General features: G+C 40.9%; 1 protein-coding gene across 5 annotated transcripts in view; it reads left to right on the top strand.

The window, feature by feature from the left end:
• The window catches only part of FAM114A1 (family with sequence similarity 114 member A1), a 70,484-nt gene that overhangs the window by 7,957 nt on the left and 48,449 nt on the right, over positions 1–14,078 (top strand). For all 5 annotated transcript variants that reach the window (XM_070452038.1, XM_070452036.1, XM_070452039.1 and 2 more), the window contains exon 2: positions 1,435–1,790. In XM_070452038.1, coding sequence (XP_070308139.1) covers positions 1,443–1,790 — 348 coding nt within the window. In that variant the 5' untranslated portion in view covers positions 1,435–1,442. The remainder of the gene's footprint in view (positions 1–1,434; positions 1,791–14,078) is intronic.

The raw sequence follows: 14,078 nt of genomic DNA, 5'->3' as shown, positions 1-14,078 counted from the left end.
AAAGAGTTGACATGACTGATTTGATTGAACATACACAAACACACACACACACACACACATGCAAACACACACAAGGAAATTATCATCTTGAACTATCCTTCTGAATATATGTTATCCAATAAGGTAGCCACTAGCCATATATGTCTATACAAATTTAAGTTAAAATTATTGAAAATTAAATTTAAAAATTAGTTCCTCCATTGCACCAGCCACATTTCAAGTATTTGATAGCCATATGTGACTATTAGCTACCATATTGGCCATCATAAATGCAGAACATTTCATCATCACTGAAAGTTCTATTGAACTGCACTGTTGTACATGGTAGCAATAATTCACAATCTTCTTAAAGAGGTTTCTGTTTTCTATGTTATTTTGTAATGGCTCCATTCCTCATTTGGCTTAATATGTCACTTTTTTATTCCATTTCATCCTTGTGTTTCCCCATCTAAACTATTGACCAAAGAAAATGCAGACCTTCATGGTCTGGTACCCAACAAGGCACACTTCTGTGTATGTATGTTTTTTTCAATTTGAATTTTTGACCAAGTTGCAATACTTAATGTCAAGCATTTTTAAATAAGCTCTCAGGTATTTTCCATGCTTATTCTTATTATGGCTACAAATATAATTAAGTCATATGAAGTAAACACTTTCACAGATACAGATAATATTCTTAGTTCCAAATGCATATTTCCTCATGCCAGGTGAAAGATCCATGAAAGTTTAAAGGTAGTACTGTGGGTCTGTATTAGTTCCTATTGCTACTGCAACAAAGTACAACCACCATAGTGATTTACAGCAATACAAATGTATTCTCTTACAGTTCTAGAGTCTGAGGGGAGAATGTTTTCCTTGACTTTTTCAACATCTAGTGGCCACCCGTGTTCCTTGGCTTGTGGTCTGTTCCTTCATCTTCAGAGTGCATCACTCCAGTCTTTGCTTCTGTCATCATATTACCTTTTCCTCTTTGCAGTCAGAGCTCCCTCTGCCTTACTCTGATAAGGACACTTGTGATTTGAATTAAGACCCATGCAGGTAATCCGAGATTCTTAATTTAATCATATCTTCAAAGTCCTTTTGGCCATATAAAGTGACATTCACAAAGTGAATATGAATGGAACCAGTGTCTCCTGCACCTCCTGCAATGCAAGCAGATTCTTGACCACTGAGCCACCTGGGAAGCCTGATAATTTTATTAGTCTAAAATAAAGATATAAGGACCTCACTGCATAGGAAGCCAAGTCACATTCCAAGGATTAAGACATGGATATTTTGGGGAGCCATTATTCGACCTACACAGAGGTTACATCAAGTTTCTTCTTGGTAGAAAAAAAGCTTACCCCCACCAGATTTAATTATTCAGGGCTTTGAATTAAAATTTAATAATTCAGATAAAGTGTTAAGTTGTTTGTTTTGTAATCATGTTGACAGATATTAAAATGTCTGACAATGGCGATGACACGTTAGCCTCTGGAGACAAAGAAGAAATTACCAACAAGCCCAACAGTGATACCTTACCCAAAGATGCAGAAGTACACTGTGATTCAGCTACAATTTCAAATGAGCTCACGCCAGCGAATCCCAGAAGAGATGTGCATGAAAATGAGGCTGTTCCGGGTGCAGAGACTGCGGACACTGGACTCGCTGAGCAGCTCAAAGACCTTGGCGCCGTGGAGCCGCCCCTCAACGGGGAGGTGACTGAGGATGCCCTTGCTGAGTGTGTTGATGCCGTGAGCCTCGAGGCAGAAGCTGGATCCGAAATACCCCTGAAAGAACAGAGTGATCCGGTAGGAGGGGTTCATTTGACTGATTTCTTACTGATACCTACCATGGGCATAGATTTGTGCCAAGCTGTGTGGTTAGGAATTGGGAATTCAGTATACACTATGACTTTACCTCTGTCATCAGAGATGTATTGTTTGGTGGGAAAAGGCGTATATGAGAATAATTGGTCATTCTAATATTTCATTTTGTTGATTGTATTTTTATTAACAATAACCACCACCAAATTATTGGACACAACAGACACTCTCCTAACTACTCTATACGTTAAGGAATTCACTCCATTCAACAGTTCCTTGAAGTTCTAACCTGGATATTATTAACCCCAAGTTATAGATGAGGCAATCAGGCTCAGAGATCTTAAGCAACCCAGTAAGATATTAAGCCACTCAGTAGTAAGTGAGCGGTATTGTAATATTGAATATAATGAGTCCAAATTATTAATGAACCTAATTCCACCCTAAACAAGTTAATGCTTCTTTAACATCACTTAGATTTTACTACATATTTACAAATCCACTCTGAAGATCTGAAACCTTCAGATTCCTCTCTTATCATCACATACCACCTTCCGGAGACCAGCAGCAGAACACCTTTGTGCTTCACTTCAGCACCTGCTCCTGACTCTCTGGGGGATGAGTCAGGCCAGAATCTCCATGTCAGTACCTCATTCCACATCAATATGACCAAGCTGGGTTTTCCTGACACCTTTCCCTCCATCCACATAGGGTCCGGAAGGGGTGGGGAAGCTCTCTGCAGGACATGAGGAGATGGGCCATTCTCCTCCAAACCTGCCTTCTAGAAGGATGCTACAGTGTAGGGGGAACAGCCCTGCTCTCCTGAAGTGTGCCCCACACGTCCCCTCCTTGAGGTGACTCTGCCGCATGCAGTGAGGGAGGCAGGCTAAGTGGGGAGTTGAGGGGCTGGGCTTTCATCCCCCATCTATCGTTAACTCTCTTAGTTTGGGCAGGACACCAAATTTCTCTGTGCTTCAGTTTTTCCTCTGTAAAATGAAGAATTTACCCATGAAGACCACGAGGTATCCTTCTGACTAATGTTGTGTGATTCTTTTACTCAAAAGCAGGCTTCTTGGGCCTCAGTTTCCTCAAATCGACTCTCAGAATTGTTCTAAGATGAGATGAAAGGAAGGGTTTTCCCATCACTGGAGATGTTTAAACAAAAACAAATGATCATCCTGCTGAATGTCATGGAAGGGATCTGAGGACCAGCTGGGAGTTTGGATCAGTTATGTAAATATACATGCAAAATTTTGTTTATGAGTTCTATGATATCACAGACACTTTAAAGCCATCCATGGACCCCCTGAGGGATGAAGAATTCCTAGATCAAAGGGTCTCAACTCTAGCTGAACATTTCAACCACTGAGAGAGCTTTGAGTGATAATTGGGAGTGGGGAAGAAAGAAAGATGACAGGGTGGATATTAGTCTGAATTCTCCAGAGAAACATAACCAATAGGATATGCCCTATACCTGTATTTACCTGTGTGTCTGATTTTGGAACCTATGTTCCCTCCATGCTATCTTTCTACTGGGGTGCTTTGGATCCCAACTCTTATTGTAAGTGGTGCTATTAATATATACTTTTGTGCATTAAAAGATATATGTCTTAACCATGACATTCTGACCAAAGGTGATTCAAAGTAGCTATAAAGGCTTCATTGAGTCAAGATATGTGTGCTCATGAAGGCTAGATTATACATTCCAGCTTCAGACTTCTAAAAGTTATAACAAGTTTGCTAATAAAGATAGCAAAATAAAAAGTCAAGATGCCCCTACACATCCATCTTCTTACATTTTGAGCAAATCGAATGAATTCTGCTTTTGAGAGTACTTTGTAAACCTCCTTAATGCTACAAAGAGAGAGAGCCAACTGGCAGACAGATATTCCCCTCCTGGCACCTCCCCTCCCCTCCCCTCCCCTACAGCTTTGAAAAGGGGAGCACTTCCTTATCATGAAGCTCACAGAGTGTCTGAATGGAAGTTCAGAGACTGGCCACAGAGTTAGGGCTGTGGCTCTGCACGCGCGCACGTGTGTGTGTACGTGTGGCATTGCATCAGCAGTTCAGATAGAAGCAGGATGTGGAGGAATTCCTGTAAGCATGTTGGTTCTAAGAAGACAGAAAGCTAATACAGGTGGCTGCAAGGGCCTTGAGAGGAAAGCCTATCTCGTTCATCCAGGTTACATTTAAACCTTCTAACTAGTTACAGATATAGTCTCTTCTTAATAATTACTAGAAAAGGGGATTCTACTCTCTCTCTTGGCAACTTATCCTTTTGTCTTAAGTTAATATTAGAAGAATTCAGTTGGGTGCTTCATCTTCAAGCATTGTTCATTTGCTCTATTTTATTTGTTCTTCATTGCACACTTACAGGAAGTTTTTTATGGTGATGAAAACAACCATTTTTCAGGTGATCCAGAAGAGAATGAATTCTGCAAAAAATCTTGAATCAAATGTTCATTTGTACGTTGGTTGGTTGGATCTTGAACACAGGTCTGCTAAGGAATGACAGCTCCTTCAGGAAAAGTTCAAAGGCCGGCGTGGTCCTAGATGTATTTGAGTTTAAGAGAATTTCATCACCTCTAACATTCAGAAAACTAAGATAATGGCATCCGGTCCCATCACTTCATGGCAAATAGATGGGGAAACAGTGGAAACAGTGAGAGACTTTATTTTTCGGGGCTCCAGAATCACTGCAGATGGTGATTGCAGCGATGAAATTAAAAGATGCCTACTCCTTGGAAGGAAAGTTATGACCAACCTGGACAGCATATTAGAAAGCAGAGACATTACTTTGTCCACAAAGGTCCGTCTAGTCAAGACTATGGTTTTTCCAGTAGTCATGTATGGTTGTGAGAGTTGGACTGTAAAGAAAGCTGAGAGCCAAAGAATTGATGCTTTTGAACTGTGGTGTTGGAGAAGACTCTTGAGAGTCCCTTGGACTGCAAGCAGATCCAACCAGTCCATCCTAAAGGAAATCAGTTCTGAATATTCATTGGAAGGACTGATGCTGAAGCTGAAACTCCAATACTTTGGCCACCTTTTGCGAAGAGATGACTCATTTGAAAAGACCCTGATGCTGGGAAAGATTGAGGGCAGGAGGAGAAGGGGATGACAGAGGATGAGATGGTTAGATGGCATCACCGACTCAATGGACATGAGTTTGGGTAGGCTCCAGGAATTGGTGTTGGAGAGGGAGGCCTGGCGTGTTGCGATTCATGGGGTCACAAAGAGTCGGACACGACTGAACAACTGAGCCGAACTGAAGGGAAAATGCCTGTTTTTTAAAAAACCTGGCAGAATAGTCATTGAGGAAATTGTTTCTTCTAGGACACACTAGATTTTGTGATAATGGGTTTAAATGTATATATTTTTTTCTATGTGGTATCTAGTTACTTTGGGTCTTGGTCCCCTTAAAATTCACCTTGTGAGCTTCCCCTGTGCCTGAGTCAGCATGGCAGCCATCACTTGGCAGGCAGGGCGGTGTGACCAGGAGGCACTCTGGGGCCGGTGGTTCTGCCAGCTCCTTAGCTGGCACGTCTTCCTGGAAGGGTCACAGCATCACAGTTGATGCACTCAGAGAAGCTGTCTCTATCTTCAGGGCCCCTTCTCTTTGTCATCCATTCTGATGTACAGACTCTTCAGAAGCCATTGAGCTAAGACTTCTTTCAGGAATCCACACCACAACATCCATAAGAGATGGTCCCCAGCCCCCGCTTGAATTTTGGAGGTTGGACTCGAGTCTTTAAATCTTTACTAGCCCCATGACACCATGTATTATGCTCCGGAAGCTAGCTAGTGTAACTGTCTTCAGGATGCCTCCCATTTAGTTGGGGAAGGAAGTGTTATATAAAAGCAGTTATATAGTATGTCTTGGACTTCCCTGTAGCTCAAACAGTAAAGAATCTGCCTGCAATGCAGGAGACGCAGGTTCTATCCCTGGGTTGGGAAGATCCTCTAGAGAAGAGAATGGCAATCCACTCCAGTATTCTTGGCTGGAGAATCGCATGGACAGAGAAGCCTGGTGGGCTATACAGTTCGTGGGGTCACAAAGATTTGGACACAACTGAGTGACTAACACTTCACTTTATAGTATGTCTTAGCGTACTAGATATAAACTAGATAGGCCAGGCACAAGGAAGCCTGGGATGGAGCACCCAACTCAATCTTAAGGAGTGGGTGAAGTCTTCATCCTCGGTTCAGAGATGTTTGTCGTGGGTGCTAGGCTGGAATGACATTTATTCCCAGAAATCTTGTGGGACCTTATTATGTACTAGTCTGTCCCTCTCTCTCAAAGTCACTCAGTCGTGTCTGACTCTTTGCAACCCCATTGACTGTAGCCTGCCAGGCTCCTCTGTCCATGGAGTCTCCTGGCAAGAATACTGGAGTAGGTAGCCATTCCCTTCTCCAGGGAATCTTCCTGACTCAGGTATCAAACCAGGTCTCCAGCATTGCAGACAGATTCTTTACCATCTGAGCTACAAGGGAAGCCCATGTGCTAGTCTATCATATCCCTAAAAGATCTGATCTAGTTCAGATTTCCCTAAATTCTTAGCACCAAGAAATATTATCCAGAGTAAAAAAAAATTTCATCCCTACTGTCCTGTACCAATGCATTAAAAAGCCAATCATGGAGAAGGTAAAGAATGCAATGTTACCACTCAAAGTACTCAAAGGAAAACATAGACTGCCATTTACTAGTTCTCTCCCTAGAAAAGGAAAAGCAGGGTGCTTAAGAGCAGTGAAATTGCTATCAAGAGAGACAAAAATGAGAGAACATAGGCCAAGACCTGCTGGTGGCAGATTTTTGCCTCTCAAATGAGTGAGTAGGGTCTGCTCCAGGTCTATTGGAGTGTCTCTCTTTTTATGACTCTCCACGTGAAGACACCTGATTTTTCACTTGAGCAACCAGATGGTAGCTGTTACCTTTTGGTTGTATTGGACGTGCGTATGCATGTTTAGTCTGCCAGTCGTGTCCAGCTCTTTGCAACCCCATGGACTGTATCAGGCTCCTCTGTCCATGGGATTTCCCAGGCAAGAATACCAGAGTGGGGTGCCATTTCCTCCTCCAGGAGATCTTCCTGACCCAGGGATCAAACCTGTGGTTCCTGCATTGGCAGACAGGTTCTTTACCTCTGTGCCACCTCGGAAGCTCCGTTGTATTGGACAGTGCCTCATAAATCTGGTGGTGTGTTATAATCACCTGGGAAGTTTGTTAGAAGTTTAGATTCCTGGGATCTACCCCGAAAGGTTCTTATTCTTTAAAAGATCACAGTGGAAGCTAAGACAGTGTATTTTTAGTAAGTTCCCCCAGGAAATACTCTTACAGTCAGTCTGTGGACCAGTGTTTGGGAATCACTAATATTAGTACACAGAGCTAGTTGAGATGAGATTGAGAACATGGTGAGCTCAGTATTGGACATACCATGAGACAGCCATGTGAATATATTTTGTGGATAGTTGATTATAGTGGTCTGGAGCCCAGGGGAAGTGATGGGGAGAGATTTGGAGGCCATTAGCCATTGGGTGTTGATGGGAGTGGGTCAGATTGCCCAGGTGTCATATATAAATAAATAAAATCAGAGGCCAAGGACCTGGCCCTGAGGTCTCTGTTTCTAAGTCAGTTTGGTCATGCACAGCTCTTAGAGTCTCTCTGATAGATTGTGGTTTCCAGTAAAGTTCATTCTATAAATTAAATTTCAAATCATGTTATACCACACTGACATTTTTTAATTAAACATTAATTAACAAAAAATGTTTAAAATAATTCATGAAAGCTCATGTAGACTTGAGAATGTTCCATTGATCTGACCTTTTACATGCCTTTACCACTGCTCCGAGTGAAAGGTTCATTCAAGGCAAATGCCTAGAATTCTAGGGGCAGAGATTTCTTCCTTTATACTTGGCATTGAGAAATCAGAATTCTCCAGAGTTCAGAGATGAATAGAAGACCACTTAGAACAGAGTCAAATCCTTTCTTGTACACTCTTCATGTAAAGGTAGGAAACGGCTCTAAAATATACTTAACCACCAGCTAGTGTTGAATACCTTTAATTTCACAATCTAGAGCCCCTTTCGGATATTCAGAATGCTAGTTACCAGTCCACCATGTTTACCAGTTAAAGCCCATTTCTGTAATTCAGTATGCAAATTTGCAAAGCCTCAGATGTTAATAGAGATGTGAATAACAGAAGTGCTCATTATAGCTGCCTCTGGAGTATGGCTTTCCTGATTAGGATAGCAGCTGGCCCCCTGGACTATGTATACTTTATTGGAGTGCTTGAAGCAGTTGGGATGCAACTTAAGGAGCTCCCACATATGCATGTGGAAACTTTCTAAAGTAAACTGAAATCATCATGATAAGGGATGGACAAAAAAAGCAAGAGTAAGAAGATAGGGCATGGAAGAGCCAGGTCATGAGAACAGAGTCTTTTAAGGACTGAAAAGTGGTTAAGCTTCCGGTGCTACTGAGAGGTCAAGAACTAAAGTGACCTTGCAGTGAATCCACAGCTCTGACCACGAGGGAGCCCTTGTGACCTTGGTAAGGATGGTTTCATGAAATAGTGACCGTGGAAGAGTCACTGCGGTGGGTGGGGGGGCGTGGATTCAGAAGGCAGGCACCTTTTTTGAGAGGTAAAGAAGAAAGAAGACATGGAACAGAAACCAGACGAGTTGGAAAAAAAAAAAAAACACATTTGTCATCGTGATTTTCATTTGCTGGTTTTAAGATGGAGGATGGTGCACATAGTTAAATGTGAGAAGCAGCCAGTAGAGAAAGTCTGAAAAGCCAGAAGAAAAGTGAAAACCAGCCTTCCCAGGCCCACAGGAGATTGGATGGAGGTGATAATTATAACCAAGAGGAAGATACCACTTCCATTATGATAGAAGGGAAAGAAGTAATTGTGAGTGGGGGGGTACAGTAAAGGTAGACGTGTTGAAATAGGGTTTTGATGTAGGCCAGTGTGTGTTTTGTCCATAAAAAAACACTACTCAGGCTTTCAACTTGGTTTGAACAATTAGTATTCGATTTATTAAGGTTACAGAATCAAAATGTCAATTCTCCATAGTATTTACATTCATCTCACAAATCTTACTCTATTTAGAAGTCTAGCATAATTGAACACTCACTTTCAAGGGCCTTTTGGTTAATGCTTGGTCCTTTTTGCCAACTTAAACGTGGTCAAATATTTTTAAACTACATCTATAAATTTAATATACTCTATCTACTTTTTAAGTACCTCATTTACCTACTTAAAATCTTGCTGAGTACTTAAGAATTGTTGTAAATCTTAAATTTATAGAGTGGACTGAATGACCCCTTAGGTTCCATCAGTTCAGTTTAGTCACTCAATCATGTCCAACTCTTTGCAACCCCATGGATTGCAGCATGCCAGGCTTTCCCGTCCATCACCAACTCCTAGAGCTTACACAAACTCATGGCCATCAAGTCGGTGATGCCATCCAACCATCTCATCCTCTGTCATCCCCTTCTCCCCCTGCCTTCAATCTTTCCCAACATCAGGGTCTTTTCCGATGAGTCAGTTCTTCGCAAAAGGTGGCCAAATATTGAAGTTTCAGCTTTAGCATCAGTCCTTCCAGTGAATATTCAGGACTGATCTCCTTTAGGATGGACTGGGTGGATCTCCTTGCAGTCCAAGGGACTTTCAAGAGTCTTCTCCCAACACCACACTTCAAAAGCATCAATTCTTCAGTGCTCAGCTTTCTTCACAGTCCAACTCTCACATCCATACATGACTACTGGAACATCCATAGCTTTGACTAGACGGACCTTTGTTGGCAAATGAATGTCTGCTTTTTAATATGCTATCTAGGTTGGTCATAGTTTTTCTTCCAAGAAGGAAGCATCTTTTAATTTCATGGCTGCAGTCACCATCTGCTATGATTTTGGAGCCCAAAAAATAAAGTCTCTCACTGTTTCCATTATTTCCCCAACTATTTGCCATGAAGTGATGGGACTGCATGCCATGATCTTAGTTTTCTGAATGCTGAGTTTTAAGACAACTTTTTCACTCTCCTCTTTCACTTTCATTAAGAGGCTCTTTAGTTCTTCGCTTTCTGCCATAAGGGTGGTGTCATCTGCATATCTGAGGTGACTGATATTTCTCCTAGTAATGTTGATTCCAGCTTGTGCTTCCTCCAGCCCAGTGTTTCTCATGATGTACTCTGCATATGAGTTAAATAAGCAGATGACAGTATACAGCCTTGACATACTCCTTTCCTGGTTTGGAACCAGCTCCATGTCCAGTTTTAACTGTTGCTTCTTGACCTGCATACAGATTGCTCAGGAGGCAAGTAGGGTGGTCTGGTATTCCCATCTCTTTAAGAATTTTCCACAGTTTGTCACAACAATTCACACAGGCAAAGGCTTTGGCATAGTCATTAAAGCAGAAATAGATGTTTTTCTGGAACTCTCTTGCTTTTTTGATGATCAGTGGATGTTGGAAATTTGATCTCTGGTTCCTCTGCTTTTTCTAAAACCAGCTTGAACATCTGGAAGTTCACGGCTCACATAGTGTTGAAGCCTGGCTTGGAGAATTTTGAGCATTACTTTCGCTAGCGTGTGAGATGAGTGTAGTTGTGCAGTAGTTTGAACATTCTTTGGCATTGCCTTTCTTTGGGATTGGAATGAAAACTGACCTTTTCCAGTCCTGTGGCCACTGCTGAGTTTTCCAAATTTGCTGGCATATTGAGTGGAGCACTTTCACAGCATCATCTTTCAGGATTTGAAATAGCTCAACTGGAATTCCATCACCTCCACTAGCTTTGTTCATAGTGATGCTTCCTAAGGCCCACTTGACTTCAGTAATTATGCATAAATTTAGGTAGATTTCAACTTAAAAATCAGAATTCTGATAATTCAATTATTCATTTTTAATTGATTTTCAAAACATTGTCACTCTAATCACTCAAATTTCTTTAAACATCAGCAGTACAAAAAAGAAGAAATATGCACAAAATGATTAATTGTATGACTTTCATGCTTTAAAACCTTCTATACTTAATTTTAAATCTCCCTGGAGTTGAATGGTGCATACTGACCAAGAAAGAAAGTTCCTTGGGAACAACAGAGGCCATTTTTCAGCAAATATTCTTACAGAGGTGCAGGCATCCAGAGCAATTTACATCCTTCCAAATGTGACACTGAGCCCCTCCTTAGAACAGCTGTGTCATGAGTTACAAAACTTAAAGAGGGTTTGGTCTCACAACTTCTACTGTCCATATCCCAAGACCAAAGCTATATACATAGTCTAAATCTTGATCTACTCAAGGAAATACGACCATCAGGTTGATCTTTATCTTTTAAAAGAGGTACATGTATTTTCTATCGTAAGTGCTGAAGACCTTTGAATTTAATGGAATTCTAAGATGCATACATGTTTTTCTACTTGATAACTTAAAAATAAATAAATGTATTTTCTATTTAATGATAAAGACCTTTAAATGGAATACTCAGTATGTTAATGTCTTTTCTATTTAAAGAACTTTGAATTGATAGAATCTTGCACCCTTTCATCTTCTTAGGCGCACACAACAGTTATAGATGTATCAATAGTTTCCAGTTGAGTTTTGGAGATCCCTCCTGATCAAGCCAAGTCTGATTTGCTGTTACAATATGACTGTCATTCTTCTGAGAGTTTAGGGGGAGGGGGCAGGAAGTTGAGAGGGTTCTTATCAGATGGCTTCTGTTTTCTCTGTGGGTTAGGATGTGAAGTTGTCTGTTAAAGGAGGTGGGAGTTACGTGGATGAAGATGAGAAAAAAGCTTTAAATTTTTCATATGTGAAAAAGGGATACCTGAATAGATTCATGCTGCCTACTTTATAGTCTCATAAGCGTGTGACATTAAAGCCACTTAAAGTGGAGACAGTACTCAAGATGAGATATATTTACAATCCATGTCAAACAGTTTGTATGGTTTTTATGTTAAATGTACACATTTAGTTATTTGAGTATTTGCCATTCTTTGTAGCTGATCAAGAAGTCACAGCTCAATGTCAAAGAAGCTTTATTAATAAAGCAATTGAAGTAGTCACTTATACTGCAAAAAGTTCTAGACTCATTTAACATTTATTTCCATTTGCTAGTCAATTACCAGCTGTCAGAGCATATTAAGTATTGTAAATTTGAATCAGAAGCTGTCACCCCTAAGTGTATTAACTTTCCATAATCACATAGGTAGTGATTTATCCTGTGAAAGAATTATATTAATCACCAACTTACATCTGTCTTCATCATGGTATAAAATTGCCACTGGCTTCATTGCTCAAGTGAAGTAAATCAATGTAGACACCAAAAATGAAAGCAGACTGTCATGAATCTGGAGTGTTTCCATTCACTTTAACAAGCTTCTCATTGTTTCCAAACAGAAAAAAAATGTCAACCAACTTTCATAGCTTTTTGCTTCTTAGTGTTAAAACTGTAGTTAATTATTCTTTTTATTAACAGTTAACATTTCTAGAGTATTTATTATGTGTTAGCACTATGCTCACAGCTTTATGTGAATTATTTCTTTTAATTTTTACAATAAACCTGTGAGGTTATTGGTTCTTATACTCATGGCTGCATTTTGTAATGTTGATGATGACTTTAAAAGACTTGAGTAATTAACTTGTCCAAAATGGTAGAGCCTAGAGTCAAACCCCGGAGAAGGCAATAGCAACCCACTCCAGTACTCTTGCCTGGAAAATCCCATGGTCGGAGGAGCCTGGTAGGCTGCAGTCCCTGGGGTCGCTAAGAGTCAGACACGACTGAGCGACTTCACTTTCACTTTTCACTCTCATGCATTGGAGAAGGAAATGGCAACCCACTCCAGTGTCCTTGCCTGGAGAATCCCAGGGATGGTGGAGCCTGGTGGGCTGACGTCTGTGGGGTCAGCACAGAGTCGGACACGACTGATGTGACTTAGCAGCAGCTGAGTCAAACCCAGGCAATTTAATTCCATAATGTTTATGCTTAACCAGTAGTCTACACTGATGGATGGTGTTTGATATTAACTAAGTGAATCAGTTAAGAATAGCATTTGGGGTTGAATCTGCATTGCAGGCAGATTCTTTACATCTGCGCCATCAGGAAAGCCCGACTAAAATTTAACACATAATGGCTTACAAAACAGTGATTTTTTAAAAATTTCTCAATTAACAGACAGAATGGAGATAGGCAATAACTCATGTTTGTTTAGTAGCCCACCTGGGCCAGGGCCAGCCTGTCCCTTCAGGCAGCAAAATGGCTGCTTCAGTTTCAAGCACCAGGTTCACATTCAAGGCAGGATAAAAGGAGAGGGGAGAGTTGTCACCAGCTGTAACTGTATAATTTATCCTGAAAGCGAACCCTTTCTCATTTATATCTCATTGGTCAAAGCTGTTTTACAGGGCTGATCTGATCTGCAAGGGTGGAAGACTGCAGGGGGAAGGTAGTTGGGGAGGATGATGGACCAGGCTTGGGTCAAAATTTATAAAAACTACAAACTCTGTAGAAATTTTTCACTTCCTCCTTAACTTCTTCCTTTCTTTTCTTGGAATGAAATTGCTGTAATTCTCTACCAGCTAATGTATTTTTGCCTCATTTTGTAAAATGTTTTCCTGGGTATTAAGGGAGAGGGGTGGTTCTTTTTCTTTTTTTTTTTTTTTTTTTTTTTAGTTAGGATGCATTGGTCACAAGTTACGGAAACTATTGCACACCTAAAAAAAAGAAATGATGAATTTCAGTCATTTATTTAACAGCTAAATTGAATAAATTTAGCTGTTGAATAAATAAATAAGCATGCATTATATGCCATGAACTCTTCTATGCTCTGTGGGTGTATCAGTGAACAAAAATATTGAGAGAAAGAGAGAAACACTGCACTGGAATCACATAGAACCCAAAGGTAGGAATGCCGCAGGGCTTTGAAGAGAGACAGGAGCCAGGGGTAGAGAAACTACCTGGAATCCAGACAGCTTCCCTGAGCTTATTCCTTCATTCTGCTCACTCTGCTTCCTCTTAATTCTTAGTCTGCACGGTGGATCTTCTGTTCAAGCTGAACAAGAATCTGTGTCCCAATCCAAATACGTAGGAAAAAGAATTTGATCAACTGTGCCCACCAACAGTGAGAGAGACAGTTCCAGGGGTCACTGTGAGTGGAGTGGACACCTGGAAAGTTGTCCACCTCAAAAGGCTTCCTGTTGCTGCTCCCCATCTTCAAGTTTACTGATGCTTTTGTAGACAGCTTGCCTGCTGCCATCCGTGTCAAAGCTCCTCCTGCCACCCTAGAGATT

Source organism: Odocoileus virginianus, chromosome 21, assembly GCF_023699985.2.
Source record: "Odocoileus virginianus isolate 20LAN1187 ecotype Illinois chromosome 21, Ovbor_1.2, whole genome shotgun sequence".
NCBI lineage: Eukaryota > Metazoa > Chordata > Mammalia > Artiodactyla > Cervidae > Odocoileus > Odocoileus virginianus.
Note: the sequence above shows the minus strand (reverse complement) of the source record. Positions and strands in the feature narration are given on the sequence as shown.